Source organism: Gobius niger (assembly GCF_951799975.1).
Source record: "Gobius niger genome assembly, chromosome: 8".
Classification (NCBI taxonomy): Eukaryota; Metazoa; Chordata; class Actinopteri; order Gobiiformes; family Gobiidae; genus Gobius; species Gobius niger.
Window position 1 is genome coordinate 19,536,525 of NC_136859.1, and position 17,705 is coordinate 19,554,229.

Below are 17,705 nucleotides of genomic sequence, written 5' to 3' on the forward strand. Positions count from 1 at the left end.
CATGAGAGACTGAAATGTAATTCTCCTCTCAATATGCCTTTGTACTCAAGGCTCTGATTCCAACCTGCTGTTTGAATTTCTTTTCTTCTATTACTTTTCACTATCGAATGAAAGATATCGAAGCCCTTGCTACAATATAACACAGCATTATTTCAAATCAATAGAGAAGATAAAAATACAGTTCTGGTGGAAGCAACATTTTCTCAAGATTGTTTTAGTGATTGAAAGCGCGAGTGGGGAACAATGGAAAGAGATTTGTACATGGCTATGTAGTGCATGTTCATGAACATGCACTGTCCTTACAAAATAAACAATGAAATCAAATGTTATCCTTTTAAGTAAGAAACAGTAAACCTGATATACCGTCATTTAGAGACTATGAGTCACACTTTTTTTCCACAATTTGGCTGGCGGTGCGACTTATACCCAGGTGCGACTTATATATCCAAATATATAATTTCACATGTTCGTTATTTTCACACTGACAGCCGCTAGAGGGCGCTCTAGGCTTGTGTACCAGTATCTGCTACACTGAACTCAAATACCCACAAAAAGGAAATCATGTTCTGCAGATTACAAGCTGCAAGTAGTAAAATATGCAGCCGAAAGCGGTAATCGAGCAGCAGAAAGAAGGTTTGGAGTGAGCAAGAAACTTGTGAGGGACTGGCAAAAAGCAGAGGTTACTGTTACCGCAATGAAGAAGGAAAAAAAGCTTATTGTGGGCTAAAAGCTAACAGCTAAAGGAACAAGTTTGCAAATGGGTGCTTGAACGTGCTGCCAGGAGCAGCTAGCAAACGGTGCAGTTACGCCTCCATGCCCAGGTAGTTGCCAAGGGGCTGTTGCGACTTACACTCCAGAGCGACTTTTGTCGTTGTTTTTGTGGTAACAAGGCTTCTGATTGGCTGAGTGTATATCCAGTGATATCTAAAGATGAAGTCGTGTTTGATGAGAAGATTTATGCAAAATCTGAATTTGGCCAAAACATTTCTTGAGTTATTATGCTTTGCGGCTGACGAGACTATAATACTCTCAGTAACATTGATATCACTAGTTAACAGTGGTAATGGCACTTAAAAAAAAAGAAGAAGCGTACAGCAGCTAACTGTAAGGAGAGCTGCTGTACCCTTCATTTGCCCTGTATTTTCACTTGTGATAGTCCACTTCAGTAGCAGCATTAGTTGTGCCGATGCCAGTCCAGTATGAGCTTTGAATAACAGTTCCTTTGTTAGACCTCCTCCCAACACTTCCCTCAGTCATGCCACTGCACTCTGGTTCTTCATCAGTGCTGCCTCCTTTCTTCTGAATCTGTGCACAGAGGGCCAGGTGGGAATGGTGCTCGCTTACCACCACACTCCATTAAGCTTCACAGGCAGTTCAAGAGAGGGGCGCTGTCTCCCTAATGCAATATTTATTAAAGAACCTGTGGTCACTCTGGACTCTGGATACAGCGAGCAAGAATGTAAAAATGCAGGCTGGATTATGACACCAGGGATTAATGTAAGTACAAGCTTATAAAATGCAAAATCTCGGCTTCTCTAAAAAAAAAAAAAAAAAAAAGCAACTTGAGAAACCAGGCAGAAGCGCATCAAGGTCTAGCAGAGATCTTTGCTGAATTATGTATAGGATAAACGGTAGAGTCGTGCATTTGTTTGCTTCTTATATTTCCCCAGGAGTGCTGCGGCTTGACCTTCATCTTTATTATCTACGGCACACAATATTTTTCATGTCACTGCAATCAATTTCTGTTTACCTTCGCCCGCTTTACCGCCTCACGCAGGAGCCAAACTGGGACCCAATTTTAAGGTATGATTCAACAGATGTTTATGAATAGAAAACCTGTGCAGAGCAGTCAGTGTCCCCATATACACAAAATATTCCATATTTATAGTTTTATTAACCATAGTTTAAAGAGGACATACAGAAATTACCATTTAAAGCTTTTAACCATGTTTGTTTTTGGTACATCATTTTGTTTGCATGCTTTTACTTGAAATGAAGGTTTGTATTTTTGTATTATGGGGGAATTCAAATAAATTGGGAGGAGGTCTGCGCGACCCAGCTCTGGATAAAGCAGAAGGAAGTGGATGGATGGATGGATGGATGGATGGATGGATATAAGATATAAGAACAATATAAGATGTTTACTAGAGTAGTCCTTACCATAGACTGTATATCAATGGACTAACTATAGCCCCAGAGAAGGGGGGCACTGATCAGATGTTCTTTGATCCAATGGACTTTCCATTTAAACGTTTTTGCCAGGCTTGTCATTCTTTCACATGTGCAACATCGTCCAATATTTCGCCTTAGGCAATTTTTATTTTTGCCCTATTCTATAAACTGCTAGCATAATTGTGCTTGTATAAGCCCACGCGGAACACTATAGTGGAAGCCACACCTCTCGCAGTCCAGTGCTATATGTAAATTCTACATGTTATGTCCACTTAAAAAAAAATTCTTATGGTTGCCCATGGAAGCCAAGTATTTAACCTCACCACAATTTTTCATAACCATCAAAAGAGACCCATTCAAAGGAAGCAGCGATGTATGAAACACAAATTAGGCCCAACACAAAATGAATTATGTATGTCTCAGTTCTTTGGCAGCGCTCCGTCACCTAAAAACCTCGGCTTCTTTTATCCACATCATTAACAGTAAAAACACCAAACACATAGATCGCAAAGCTGTCCCAATTTATGAGCCATTTTATTTCCGCCACTTCTGTGCTGTTCGCGGCAGCAGAACAGTGCGCAAGTAATTACAGTCTACAAACCATTTTAAAACGATGCTTGATTGGGCTTACCGAAGTCTCCAGGGACAAAAATGTCATAAACACAGGACTGCCCCCTGGTGTAATTGTGGGGGTAATTCGGGGACAGCACCGTTCCCTCTGACCCAGTGAAATGTCCTCCACATGGGGCTGTAGAGAGAGAGACACACAGAGAAGCATAGTTAACATGAGGAAGCTGACCGGGTTAAAGTACACCTGGGGAAATAGGGCAAAAATACAATCAACACAGCCATTAAAGGTGTTAGACTGATGCAGGTGTAAGCAGTTCTTTGCACACCAAATGAATTGACCTTTACACTGTATATTATGGGTACTTTGTTTGAACATGCCAGTTATTCTGAGGATACTGCTGTGCGTGGAAATACGGTTCAAAAGGTATGAGAAACTGTATAAAATGCTATTTGTAAGTACAAGGTAAAACTAATTCTAATTAATTATTCTCTTTCCCAGATATCCTTCCTTGTGCAACTAAGACAAACATGAGCACACAGCCTTGTGACCCACAGTGGCAATTATTTAACTTGAGCTACTTTTTTTTATTAAAGCTTGGACACCCTTTTCATTTCATGTTGAAGAGTTAATTTCCTTGGTCATAAAAACAAACCAAAACTGACAGTATTTCTTTGGCGGTCCGCCCTCCACATCGCCGTCTGACGATGTCCTTTATTCAAGTGAACAACAGGAATATTCCAGATGCATCATGGGAACTAGCCAGACACATGTCTAGGCAGCAACTGCAGTTTAACTACCTTCTTGTTCACAGTTTGAAAATGTGAGAAGCTGCACAGTGCAAGATCTGTTATGCAGTTTTTGTCTTCAAGCAAAGCCACATTTATTCTTTTGGTGGTCACTGCATGGGCTGACAGTCACTCAGTAAGCGGGTTCATTAATATAAACAGTGCTTTGTCCTGCACCTGCGTCGCGGCTCAGTGTCCTAGCTTAAGCTGATAATGATGTACCTAATTTGTCAAGGGGCTCCACTAATGCAGTAGCCTAAGACACCGTGGGCCAAGCCATCAGGTGGGGGAGCCTCCACTGTAAACAAACGCATTTGTCAAAGAAAAAAATATTTCTTGAGAAAAAAAAATCTGTCACCAGCTGCTCTAAAGTCCCTCTGGCCTTCACAATGCACATGTCACGGCTGTAATGCTAAGACGCACAAGACAAGGGGGAATAACATGCACTTAGGCATTAAGGAGAAAGATGAGTCAGCAGCTTATCAATGTTAGCCCAGGAGGAGAAGAGGGTAAACATATGGAAACCATGAAGCATGACTGATGTTGGTGTTTGACGAGTAATTAAGGTGTGTGCCAGACCAGTCTGTAAAAGCAAATAGGATACATCTAAATATATATATATTAATTTTACATAATAAATACAGTGACATTTTCTTTCTTCAAACATATTAACTTTGAAATCAAGATGTCTACTTGTTTTTTGATTAATAGTCATCAAACCCCCAAAAATGTTCAGTGATTAAAGCCCTCTACATTTAACTCTGACAATGGAGCGAAATGGGCTGAGATAATTTCTAAAACTTCCTACACTAGGGGCGACTTATCTAATCTACGTTCCCTGACAACTATTTAAATTAAAGGTAATAAAACTGGACTAAAGCTGGCCGTATGTGGTGACAGCTGAAACGATTATGTGCAGGCTTTGTACTGTTAAGTCGTCAGCACATATTCGGTCTCTAAGTGAAGGTACTAAATGAGGAGTTGCCGATGGGCCAGTTAGTAAAACACTGAACCCCAAGGCTGTTTGTGTGACTTACACAGGTGCCAACTGTAAAAGTAATGAACAGCTCCCCAATGACAGTGAGAGTGAGGAGAGAGCGAGGGGGTAAGAGTTACAGAGAGAGATTCTCCTATTCCCTTTCTCTCCAAAATGATGAGACCTGAATCCTAATGCTGTCTCCACTGAAGGTATTCAAATAATGTGGAAAAATAAAATTGCAAACGCCAAGTCTGGTCTTTTTTAATGCTTACTCTGCTGATTCCACAAAATCTGTGAATTTAACAAACCTATACAATGATCAGTAGACCACATAACAAACGAAGAAGTGCTGCAGAGGATTGGCATCAGGTCCTGCTCAGAGTAAATAAAAGACTAAATCGATCATTCTCTGTACACATAATGAACGCAGGTGAAACGCAAAGGCTGTTAATGGAAGGTAAAGAGAAGGATATTATGAAATGGCTGACCAAAAACACTCTAAAGTGGACTATTAGCATACAACAGGACTGGATGTCTCTTGTCTCTGTTCAGTGCAGACGTGTCTTCTGACTGCTCCTGGCTCCTGTTTTTTTCCTGCCTCTGCGAGTCTCTTTGTCTGACTTTTTTTCTCTTGGATCCTGTGCTCGCTGTCCTCCCGAACCGCTAAACTATGGAATTGATTAACTTGTTTCTCAGCACAATTGATACGTTTTTTTTTTCACAAACTGGGGCCACGGAGGAGGCCGTCTGCCCTGACAGGCCTGTCGTAGCTGAGTATGCGATGAATGCATGAATGAATTTGCCTTGTGGTCCCGTTGGTCGAAGACATCAAAGATTTTTTTACTTATTTGGACTCTTGATAACAGGGTACCTGCTTATTGGAGTAGGCGCTGCCCTGGTTTATCGGAAACATGGGAAGTCGGAGACCCTGCTGCCATCGGTTGAAATTAAAGAGCACTTTGGAGCAGGGAGTGACAAAAGAAGGTGGACTGTATTTTGGCAGGAAAAGGGATGAATTGTGGAGGGAACTACCTGCTCCGGAGAACTGGACTAATGCTGAGACCAAGTAAAAGCTAATTAATTTTAAATTTATGAACTACCGGAATGATTATTTCCCTCCTAGGAGGAGATCGAAGCAGCTGGACATCTTATCTCCCCTTGCAGTGAACCTTTCCCTTAAACGCCAAGCCACAGGGCTAAAAGGACTGATGTCTCTGGATACATTTGCACTGATTTCAAGGATTGTAAACAACTGCACACACATACCCCTCCTGACCACGCCTCCATCGTACTGCGTCTGTCTCAATACATTTCCTCAGCCCCACCCCTGAGAAAAAATTCCAACAGGTGAACTTGTGTACTGTTTATTTCCCATGTCTTGAGGTTTTTGTGTACGTGCTTTGCCTTAACTTTAACCTGATGTTATTTTGCACATCTTCTTTTGTAAGGCACATTGAGCTGCCTTGTGTACGAAATGCGCGGTATAAATAAACATGCCTTGCCCTGCCTTCAATGGAAGATGTGCTTGTAAAACATGTACTCAAAAAAGATCACACCTCCCCTCTATCGGGTACACCAGATGCCCTTCCTGTAGCAAATTCCAATTCCAACCACCCACAAAACAAGTCAAGAATAGGTTAGTGAGAGAACGGGTGCGAAGGAATCTAAATGATTGCATGAAACTGACACCGAGATGTACCACTGTTCTTTGCACAGTACAAAATTACACGCTGTATTCTTCTAGCATTCGGGGTGAGAAAGAAGCCAAGCGCGGTTAGCTTTCCACAGCGTGTCCTGGTATCACACCCTATCAAATATTGACCCAAACAGCTGGAGCCGACTCAGCTGAGTGCATGTGGTAGTGTTATCACAGAAGTCGTCTCTCACCTTGACAGCTCGGTTTGGCTCTGTCCCACTCGGGTCTCTTGCTGTTGCCCATCACGCATGTCAGAGTGGAGTAGCCCTGCAGCTGGTAGCCCGCCTCACAGTGGAATGTCACCATAGATCCCAGTTTGTAGTCAGCGCCCATCCGGGTGCCGTTCATCACATTTCCCGGATCAAAACAGGCCTCCCGCAGTTTGGCTGTCAATCAAAATGCGACAGGGGGGGATCAGAAGTGTGGCAACGGTCCAAGATTAGAGGGCTTTCCTAATTAGTTGGAATCCTGTATGGAATTATGCATATGAATAATACAACACTGTGATTAAAGAAACGTCTACTATAGCGCTATAACAGGATTAGAGTCTCTTTTAATCAAGACGACAAAGGAAGTAACATACATTATGAAACATGGTGAAGTGCTTTGAGTGCCATTCATTCAGTTAATCAGGGGTCAAGCGCTCTGGAGTCTGTACCTGCAGCTATGGGCCGTAAAAGGGAATAGACCCCGGACAATACACAGTTTGCCAGAAGAAAGGGATGGCAACTTACAAAGGCAGGCAGTCACCCGATCTCGAGTGTTTTCACTAGGTATGAATTTAATTCATGTAACAAATAATTAAGTGGACTCGATAGCTTCAGTAAAATTTCAAGTATCCCCTAACAGTGATAATAAAAATAGCACGATGCTATGTATCCATTATGAAAAGACAGGGAAATGGGTACTTCTAGTTTTACTGTGGCTTGTTCTAATGGGTGTATCATGATGGATAATTATAAAACAATAAGATAAATTATGAATTACTGCATATTATAAATCATTACATCAAAGCTCTAAGTTCTAAAGCTAACTTTGTCTGCTCTGGAAGACACAGTGTTGCACAGTGATGCTGCCTTAATATTAAACACACTTTCTTTTTAAAGATAAAACTTGGAAAGCTAAATGTTTCAAGTGGCTGTGTATTGTATGCAAGTCTGGAAGCCCCAGTAAAAGGGCATATCTTTTCAGAGTTTCACAAAAGAAGGAGTTCTCAGTACATACCTTTGTATTCTAAATGAAAGCCTGTGTAGCTCACAGACCCATCACTGCGAAAGGCCAAGTACATGAAGTTAGAAGTACTCTCAATCTTCTCTGGAAGTTTGCTATCTTGAAAACTGCCAATCAGGTGAGTCGTACTGTCTGGGCCATCATAGATATACAAGAAGTCGTAGTTGGGCTCAATACTGAAGCTGTAACGAGACAAAGATAGAACAATGATTAATTTTTAAAGTGTTGTGCAGATTGCATGGGATTTTAAAATGAGGCTGACGCCACTGGGCTTGAAACGAATCATGCCATGCGATTTGTTTTGCATCTTCAGATAAGAATAAAAAAAAAAAAAATCCCCCAAGAGGTGAGTGGAGATTAAATTGTTGTGACATTGCGGTGGCACAAAATCTTCCCAGCCGGCGAAGGCGATGCAGTGTGAAAAGATCGTTTCATAATGTGGAGCTGTATATCAAATCACATGGAGCACTGAGAAAGGAGAGGAGCATTTGTTTCCTAAATAATGAGTTAGGTTTATGACAAAAATGTATATAGCTTGAAGATAATTGTGTTTGAGTTGAATAGAGAGAACTGCAATTTAGAATCATAACATCATGCCTTCATTTGGTGTCCCGTGAGAAAGGGCAGATTTGTGCTGACTGTGAGATGAGAGTTTGAAGGACAACTTACAAAAGAAACTTCCAACTTCCTAACTTTAGACAAAAACTGTGGTCAAGAATAGTACTCTTACCACTCTGCTGCTTTATTAAGGTCTAATTAGTGAAATAAAATCATATAAATAATTTGCTACTTTGCCCAAGCAATTAGTATATTGTAAAAGGTGACGATTGTTGTGTGAAATGTATTTTTGTTAAGATAATAAATGTTCCACTGTATTGATAGCTTTGAATTCAGATCAATAGAGCTTATTTTTAAAAATATTTATATATATTTTAAAGTCACGCATCAGTGAAAGCTAAATTAATGATTTAATGTGAAATATTTATGCACATACAGTATGAATGGATTCCATTTTAAATTTCATCTATTTTATTATTCTGCACCTGCCTTACATCATTTCCAACATTTCAAAGGTCTTATTGCAGCCATATTTGTTTCATAAGACTAAGACATGTGGGCAGTGCTGTTTCCCTATCTCCCAGCACACCCGGCCTAAACCCCAGGCCTCTCTCACACATGACCAGTGCTGCTCAATACTGTGAAGCTGGTTCCACCACAGAAAACAAGCAATTCCACTCAAGCAGGAGTCTCAGTGCCTCCAATGAAACTGACTGGACCAATATACATCACAGTTCATAGGAATACTGCATCATCTACTGCTCCATGTGCAACACAACTCCCAACATCACCTCTTTTATTTATTTAGACTATGAGGTCTAGAGTTCTTTTGAATAAAACTGTGCTTTCAATAGACAATATTTTACATGTTAACCATTTTGGGGATTAAATGTACCAAGCTTGTGTACATAGCTAATAATGACAGTATGTCATAATGTTTAGTGGCATAAAATGTAATGCATTTTCAACATATTCTTAAGCAGAAAGAATTAACTACTGCTAATTCACCCTTAGTTTAGTTTAAGTTGCAACTCTAACTTAAGGTTAAGGTAAACTTTCTTAATCCCAGAGAGAAATTCATTCTCTGCATTTGACTCATCTTCAATGCTGCAGTAAGAGCCAGTGTAGACTCATCTCCAGATGTGGGAGTAGGTTGATAGTTAGCAACACCTTTTTTTTTAGGATTAAACTATTGTACATGTTTTTTAGTAGTAGGGGAAACTAAAGTACATGGAGGAAACTCTACACAGACACGGGGAGGACATGCAAACTCCACACAGAAAGGCCCCATCCGGAGATCAAACCTGGGACCCTTTAGCTGTGAAGAACGAGTGCTAGCCACTGCGCCACCTTGCCAAATAAACATATACATTATTTACCTGATGAAAGCCAAGGAGATGACGTAGTCTGAATGGACTGCAATCAGCCAATCACAATCCTTGCTGTGTGGATAGGGATGTGGATAGTTCGGGGAGAGAATGAATCCTGAAGACCCAGTCACATTCCCACCGCAAGGAGCTTTAACAGAAAAAGTAAACCAAAAGTTGACACCGCTTTTCTAAAAGATTTCTGACATTTTGCTTCAAAGGCCACAGCACATTTTCCGGTCATTAAAAATAATTGAGTGGAATTCTATAACCTTTTGTCACCCTCCATCAGCAGCGACAAGAACATTAAAATTACAGACTGGATCAGTCAATGTTTCACTTCTTTTTCTAGACTTGTGCTAATAAATCATGAGCATTTTGATTTAATTCATCAACACTTTGTCAAGATGCTTTTGATCGTCTTTTCACTCCAGCTCTTTTCCACACATTTTTTTCTTTGTGTTGATGTGAAACACACCCTCCATTTGTCTATCATTCCATATCTATGAGTTCAATCTATAGCCCCATATCACAGCTACACGCTTCTTTCTCGGTTACGTACCGATGCAACTGGGAGGGCTGGGCTGCCAGTAGTATCTATTTTCCACTTGAATGCAGGTGATTCTGCTCTCTCCCTGCAATTCATATCCAGGATCACACGAGAAGGTCACAGAGTCGCCGGGCTCCCGTCCCTCTCCGTTTCGGGTGCCGTTCATGGGAATACCTGGATCTCTGCAGGCTGTGGCCAGCGAGCCTGGGAAACAAATGCATGCATATATAGGTTTCATGGCATGAATAAAAACACATGCAGGCAGTACATGCATCAATGACTAAGAAAAAAAATCAGAAATTCAATGCAGATGATTGTTTCTTCCTTGTTTCATTGGCATTTAAATGTATTCATAAATAGATTCGAAAGAGTGCATAGACACATGTTTTTTTCCTGCAAAATAAACATAAATGAAAATAAATATATAAGTGATACGTAAAGCATGGATCCAATCAAATAAATCAAGTGCTTAATTGTGTATATAACTGTGCATCACAAAAAACAGCTCAAGGGGTTGCTTATGATGCTTTAAGATGCACTGCGAGTCTCGAGCCGCAGGCAAACAGCACATCCACCTAAAGCATATAAGGTTCATTTATCTGTCTTACACAAAACAACAGCTCAGCGAATAAACCTCCTAAATAATGCATCAGCTACAGAGGATAAACTCACTGGAGAAGTCTATGGCGAACCCAGACTTGGTAATGTAGAAGTCAGTCTCAAACTGGATGGTGACCACATTGAGGGTGGAGTGGATGCCCTCGGGCAGCAGCGAGCCGCTAACCTCCTTCAGCAGCATCTCATTCTCAGGCGGGCCGTCCCACACCTTCAGAATGTCGTGAGACGCCTCTGTGTCAAAGGCAAGGAACTGCAGACTACAAGGAACAAACATGACAAATAGTGCCTTTTAGTTTGATACAAAGAAAATGAATGTGGAGGAAAGAAACCAGGTCCTGTATTTTAGTAGCATTTATTTACTATAATATTGTTGTCTGTTAGAGCAGCAGCGGTAATAGTTGTAGTAGTAATAGTAATAGCAGTACTATATGTTCCTGCAGAAAATGTCTCAGTAAGTATTGTTGTAAGTTGAGTACAGATAGAATACCATAGTAATACTGAATCAAAGGCACACATTGTTCCCTTCCCACGACATGTACAGGTGAAACTCGGAAAATTAGAATATCGTCAATCAAAAGTTAATTTACTTACTTGAATAAGAATATTTTCAAAATGGACTGTGAGCCATAATTTGCTAGATTATAACAAACAAATGCTTGACATTCAGGTGCTCGTCATATTATTATTGACTCATGTCAAGCTTTTATTTGTTATCATTTCGATGATTATGGCTTACAGTCCATTTTTAATTTGGGGTTTTTACAAGCTGTGAGCCATAATCATCAAAATGATAACAAATAAAGGCTACATGTCTCACTTTGTATTTGTATTTGCATGTAATGAGTCTAAATCATATATTAGTTTCACAGTTTAAGTTGAATAACAGAAGTAAATGCACTTTTTCATGATATTCTAATTATATGACTAGCACCTTTATGTCATTTTGCATGAAAGGAGTCTATATCATATATTACTTTCTCTTTTTACGGAAAATTACGGATTACGGAAATAAATGAACTTTTGAACGATATTCTAATCTTTCGAGTTAGTAATTTTTATATTACCAAAAGAAGCGTTATAGATTTATTCGAAGAAATGATTTTATGGTACCAGACGACTAACCCATTGCACACTCTGTGCAAAAGCAGAAGCATCTGGAACCGGCTCACAGGTGATCATTTATCCAATATTTTTTTATTGATCCCTTGACAGATGCAATTTTGTCACTCAAATGCTGAAGACTCTTTCAAATCCTGCATTATTCAGAAGAAACGTTAACTCCTCTCTCCTGTAATAAACAGGGTTTAGTGGTTTGCCAGTTGATTCTGCAGAAGATTCGCGTTTTTTTCTGTCCATGTGTTACCTTTTCTAGTTGAATGGTAAATCATCGATCAAATGACATTTTGAGAGCACAAACCTATTACAATCCCTTCACACAGCGGCCTAAAGCAGCAGCATTGACAGAGTGTGTGAGACTGACTTTATAAAATCATACCATGTTTACTTCGACCTCCAAGGCCAAATGGGTTTTATTTCACAACAGCACTTGGAGCTCTCAAAAATTTCCTGTGTCCCAGAAACAATCCCCCAGGGCGCTGTCACACTGTCTCCACTCAGCCTATAGTCCCTCGCCCAATCACTTGTAATGTGGAAGCTGCAGGGCAACTTTAAATATAATTTGAACATCGCTATGCATAATGTGCAACAACGCCTACTCACCTCGAATCACGATAGGCTTTTAACTGATTTTATAGGCTATCGGCGTGTAAACAATATGTCTCTGTTCACTGAATAGTACCATAAACTAAGAAGAATTATTATAGAAATTATGAATAACAAACTAAGAGGTTAGAAGACAATGGTGGCAGATGAAAACTGATCAATAGCAGTGTGTTTTTGCTAAAATCATAAGAGTATTAATGGATTTCTGATGTTTTACTGGTAACTACTGTGTGTTTGAAAGTAACAACATTTCTGTGCTTTACATTTGACAGAATTGACAATTAAGCTAAGTTTGATTTGTATATCGGGAGAATAAACCACTACCGTATTTTCCAGACAATAAGTTGCGCCGGAGGATAGGTCGCACCACTTGGCAACTACCTGGGCAGCACCGAGGCGTAACTGCACCGTTGACAAGACTCTCCCGGCAGCACGTTATTCAAGCAACCATTTACGAACTTGTTCCTCTAGCTGTGGCCCTTTAGCTTTCATCCCGCGATTTTTCCCCCCATTGTAGTAAGACTAGCCTCCACTTTTCACCAGTCCCTCACAAGTTTTTCGCTCACTCCAAACTTCCTTTCCGCTACTCGATTACCATTTTGATTGTATTTTCAGTGGGACAGGAGTAGCAGATACTGGTACACAAGCGTAGAGCGCCAGTGTGAAAATAACTATTGTGAAATTATATATTTTGATACATAACTATGAAAAAAAGAGTGACTTATAGTCCGGAAATATGGTATATAAGTAAATAAACTACTATTCTAATTTGCTTCCAAAGTGCATGTGAGAAATTGCCAAATTACAAATTAGCCACATACCAAATGCTCTAAGTTTACCTGACAATGTTCCCAGACGTGACCTCCAATGTCCAGGTGCATCTGAGGTTGTTGTCATATGGGAAGGGATAGCCAGGAGAGAGGATCCTTCCCGTCGACTCACCCTTGAAGCTCCCCCCACACTCAGCTGTTAACAAAAAATAAAATAAAAAAACTCTAGGAACTACTGTAACAACTGTACAATGAAAACGAATCAGCAGCAGTTTGTGCGAAAAGGGATCATAACTGGGTGGATTAAAAGGATAATTATATTGTAATGATGGTGTACTCATGTTTTAATAGGCTGGATGTCAATAATGTCTTCCTATAATATTAACCTCTTAACCTCTGCCAACCATTTTCTCCAGTTCAGCTTTACCCAAATCTAAAAGCTTACAGCACATTTGAAAGCTAAGACCTACAACTCAACGATCTTTTTCCTTTCCAGAGTCAAATTTTTAAAATTTCTTTCCATTGCTTTTCTGTTGCATTTTTGCCACTTTTCTGTTACTCCTTTGTTGCAGTTTTGTGGCTTTTTTGTCACACATTTTTGTCATTTTGAAGTTTTCAGATTGGGGTAAAGCCAAACTGGAGAAAATGTGCTCGGGTTCAGGTGGGAGTTAAGAGGTTAAACTAGGTGGACTAACGACGGTATACAAAATAATGTGACTTATTGACCCCAGCTTTGCATGAATGGTTCGATCAATATTACAAGCCAATCCAGAGAAAATGTCACCCGAGTTGACTCAACTACATAAAACCTGCATATCAAAACAACAATGATGATTACCTATGCATGATGGCAGGCTGTTGTCCCAGGCCCTCCTCTCGCCCGTCATGCACTTAAGTATTCCACTGCCGTGTAGAGTGTAGCCCTGGTCACAGCCAAACGTAATGGCACTTCCAGCAAAGTGCCCCTGATCACTGACTTTGAAGCCAAACTGAGGCACACCAGGGTCATCACAGTGAGACAGCTCAAAACCTGCAGAAAAACAGACAAAGACAAGTTTTGAAAAGAACTCCAAAATCCAAGGGTTTATAGGAAGTTCACATTATGCAGAGATGTAGTATGTCTGACTTTATATGACAGGACAAGGATATGAACACGCACATTTATAGTTGAAACACTGTAAAATATTCAGCTTCCACAGACATAATTAAACGGTCAACTGAATGTGGACATTTACCCGAACTGAAAAATAGCCTTGCTGTTTGTACCACTTTGGGATAATAGAAAAGAAATAAAAGACTGAAATGCTACAATAACTCGTCTGCTCCAAGCGTGGTATCTGACCATGGCCTTTATAGTGGTGCTGCAGACTATAGCGGCGATCTGCTATGCATGCGGCAACAGTGTCCGCACATAAAAGCAGCGCTGCAGATTTATGGGCTCTCCTCACAGCGACGGTCGTGCCCATGCCAGATGTTATGGCAGTATTACAAGTGTCATGCCCAGTATAAATCTCCTGCACTTACTGCTCACATTTAGAAAATTACCCCAGCACTTTTGGTCCAAGAGCCCTGAAAACATGAACCGAGCCATTCACACAAGATTTGAGCCCAAAATGGTGTCCGAAATCTGTCTGTTGTTTTTAGTGTGTCTTTTATTTCTCCTTCTAAGAGCAAAGTTGTGAAAATTCACCTTAGTACAGAAAAGTGTGTATATATGTACTGTGTATATCTTATCTAAAAACAAGTAAGGACTAGGTATTTACGTACTGCATAGCCCGCTTATCGTTTTATTATGAAATGGTTTGTGGTGTACAGGAATTCACACCTGAGTTCCATTGCCCTTATTCCTTTATGTCTCTCTTTTGCCTACTGTTTAAGCCTCTTCTGTTGCAAATAAAGCATACCTCCCAAATCCACCGAGTAAACACCAGGGAGAAAAATAAAATGCTTTAAATTGGACTGCAAAGCACAAAGTCGCCATGACAATTTGTGGTCAAAGTAATAAATTAGGAGTGGTTAGAAACAATACATAGTCAGCAAGCCAATTAGGCCTGAAACAAAAGCCATCTATAACCAGCCGGCTCCGAGACGCATTCTCAACTTTCCATATAAACACACACGCAGCCACGTGCGCCAAAAACTGATTTCAAAACATCACTATTATTCACCTGCTTTAACAAGGTACAGTCGAGCAGACATGAGCTGTAATTGCAGGAGTACAGAGCAAAGAAAAAAAAAAAAAAAGGCAAGGACTTTCACATTGACAGACTGAGCGTACGCAGGAGACAAAGATAATTTCCTGTTGGAGGGCTGAGGAAATCCCACGCTGTGCTTAACAGATACTATGGCAGTGAAAGACGCAGCGAGGAGGGGGTCAATTAAAACGTTCTTTTTAAATTCTGTTCTTAGAAACGCCTGGCTTCCAAAGTGCAGCTAGGTCCACTCATTTGGAAAAGCTTTGGAGATCTCTTCCCCGGAGGAAATGAAAAGTGACTTACTGTGGTATATGAGCTGGAACCCTGCAGCAGTCGCCTCCTGGTCAGAGTTGAATTCGAGCCACAGATTGTTGGAGGTGCTGGCGAGAGATAGGCCCTGCATCACTGTCCCCGTGTACGACCCAAGAAGAGCCGCGGAGCCGTCTTTTCCATCGTAGAGCTGAGATGGGGAAAGGATGAAATAGATGTACACAGAATTAGCATAATATACAAAATGCGTAGAGCTATTATCAGCAGAATTTACAGTAAGGCAATATAACTCGAATGAAAATACAACATTTCTAGTTCAGTTGGTGAACACATGCCCCGTGTTTTTTACTATCAACTTTATGCAGTTTCATAATCCTCACTTTCAAGGCAAGTGTATACTGCATTTTACATTTAATCCCTAAATGCACTGACACATTTGAGTCTCAGAGAAAATGAGTAGAGCTCAGAACTACGCCGAAAAAAGTGAAACGTAAAACACGGATAATCTCCTGTACGGTTTAGCCTCAGCTTCCAAATAATGTTGTTGTATGCCAATTAAAATGTTTAACTAGAGGGGGGACAATGATTTTGAACCTTCTATTATGATCAAAATAAGCAAATCAATGCATAAAAAGCCAGTGAGTTTGTATTTAGTATGTCAATCAAAATATATGAATTACTAATTATAATGATGATTATAAAATGTTTAAAGCATTTACATTCTGTATCTGTATTACTCTAAGGGGCTCATTTAACAAGCGTTTGCTCATGTGCAAAACGAGTAGCACGTGCAAAAGTGGATCAGACGCAGAGTCATTAATGTATTCTTTATTCACACATCAGATTTATTTACATATCAAATTTGAGGCCCTAATACTTTAGTACAGTCAACATCAAATGGTAAATTAAGTGCAAAGTGCCCCACAAAATAGCCTTTTTTATTTTTCAGATTGCACTCGCTGTTTAGCACCTGCCTTGATAAATGAGTCCTATTTTGTTGCTCTGTCTTGGACTTGAGGAATACAGTAATCAGGCATTAAATTATGCCTTTTTTTCATTCACTAGGGTGAAACGCCACACTTATTTATGTAATCTTTATGTAATTTTCAGCATCTTTCCAAGTCTAAGAGGTATACTTATCTTTTGGCCTTACAACATTAAAGAGCACTCCCAGAGCAAGAGGCATTCAGTAAATAGAAGCTTGTCTTTTGTAAATGCAGCAGTGTGACCTCTGACCTTCAGTACGTCCCCGAGAGCCAGGTGGAAGGAGCTGGCAGTAATGTTGATGCCTTTGCCAGTTTGGACGAGAATGCTGTAGACACATTCGTGATTGTTCTCGTAGTTCATCGGGTAGTTTGGAGACAAAAGAACTCCCTCATTCTTGGACACTGTTGATCCGCACTCCGCTGTATGCGACGTAAAACAAACGGACGCATCACTTAACATGGAGTGCGACTGAATAAAGTGCAAACTGGAAGTGAAGAAAAGCAATTGTCCACTTACCCACACACCTTGGCAGAGGGGCACTCCACATACGGCGCCCACCCCCCAAGCAAATGATGCTTCTTGCCCCCTGCAGACGATAGCCGGTATTGCAATAGAACGCAAGTGAATCCCCTATACCAAACTTGGAGCCTGTGTGCCAACCAAACGCCGGCGTTCCGGGATCTTGACAAGGTTCAAGATCATACTCTGGAAAGAAAGTAGAACACTTGTATTATTAGCGGTATGTGCATTGCTATTTTACATGCATATCACTCTTTCTCGGTCTCATTATAGAATGCGACTGCAGAGGGTTTTTGAAAGATCGAGCTTCTCAGGCAGTATTCCTAAACATGAAGCGAAGGTATGAATTTTTTTTTCAAGCTGAACCCACTTCAAATCACACACTGGGAGGCCAATGTAGCTGTCAGCGCTACACAATTGGCACACTTCCAAAGGTCATCCGTGGTTCAAATGCGAATGCACATTAGGAATCTATAAATGCTAATTAAACATAATATGAGAACACCTACATACACCCACAAATTACATTCAATGAATATTCATGTGGACTGAGTTATGCTTGACTTCAGCTAACAGCAGGCAAACATTTAGCCTGAATGCTCATCGGCAGACCCTCCCTTTCCCAGCCCGTCTCTCTCCTCTCTAAACGTTAGTCTCTCTCACTCTCAGCTATCTGGTGTCTTTGCCCTCTCCATCAGTGCTTGTTCACTCAGCAC

The 17,705-nt window shown here is 40.5% G+C and overlaps 2 protein-coding genes across 4 annotated transcripts in view; one reads left to right on the forward strand and one right to left on the reverse strand.

The window, feature by feature from the left end:
• The window catches only part of eomesb (eomesodermin homolog b), a 383,568-nt gene that overhangs the window by 158,561 nt on the left and 207,302 nt on the right, over nucleotides 1-17,705 (forward strand). The gene's annotated exons all lie outside the window — the stretch shown is intronic.
• LOC306967220 (CUB and sushi domain-containing protein 3-like) overlaps nucleotides 1-17,705 on the reverse strand; it is a 184,190-nt gene that overhangs the window by 90,444 nt on the left and 76,041 nt on the right. For all 3 annotated transcript variants that reach the window (XM_079562149.1, XM_079562150.1, XM_079562148.1), the window contains exons 21-31: nucleotides 16,987-17,175; nucleotides 16,720-16,889; nucleotides 15,517-15,673; nucleotides 13,857-14,048; nucleotides 13,088-13,214; nucleotides 10,581-10,783; nucleotides 9,921-10,112; nucleotides 9,371-9,509; nucleotides 7,428-7,615; nucleotides 6,395-6,589; nucleotides 2,804-2,920 (exon numbers count right to left, since the gene is read on the reverse strand). In XM_079562149.1, the coding sequence (XP_079418275.1) occupies nucleotides 2,804-2,920; nucleotides 6,395-6,589; nucleotides 7,428-7,615; nucleotides 9,371-9,509; nucleotides 9,921-10,112; nucleotides 10,581-10,783; nucleotides 13,088-13,214; nucleotides 13,857-14,048; nucleotides 15,517-15,673; nucleotides 16,720-16,889; nucleotides 16,987-17,175 (1,869 nt within the window). The remainder of the gene's footprint in view (nucleotides 1-2,803; nucleotides 2,921-6,394; nucleotides 6,590-7,427; nucleotides 7,616-9,370; nucleotides 9,510-9,920; nucleotides 10,113-10,580; nucleotides 10,784-13,087; nucleotides 13,215-13,856; nucleotides 14,049-15,516; nucleotides 15,674-16,719; nucleotides 16,890-16,986; nucleotides 17,176-17,705) is intronic.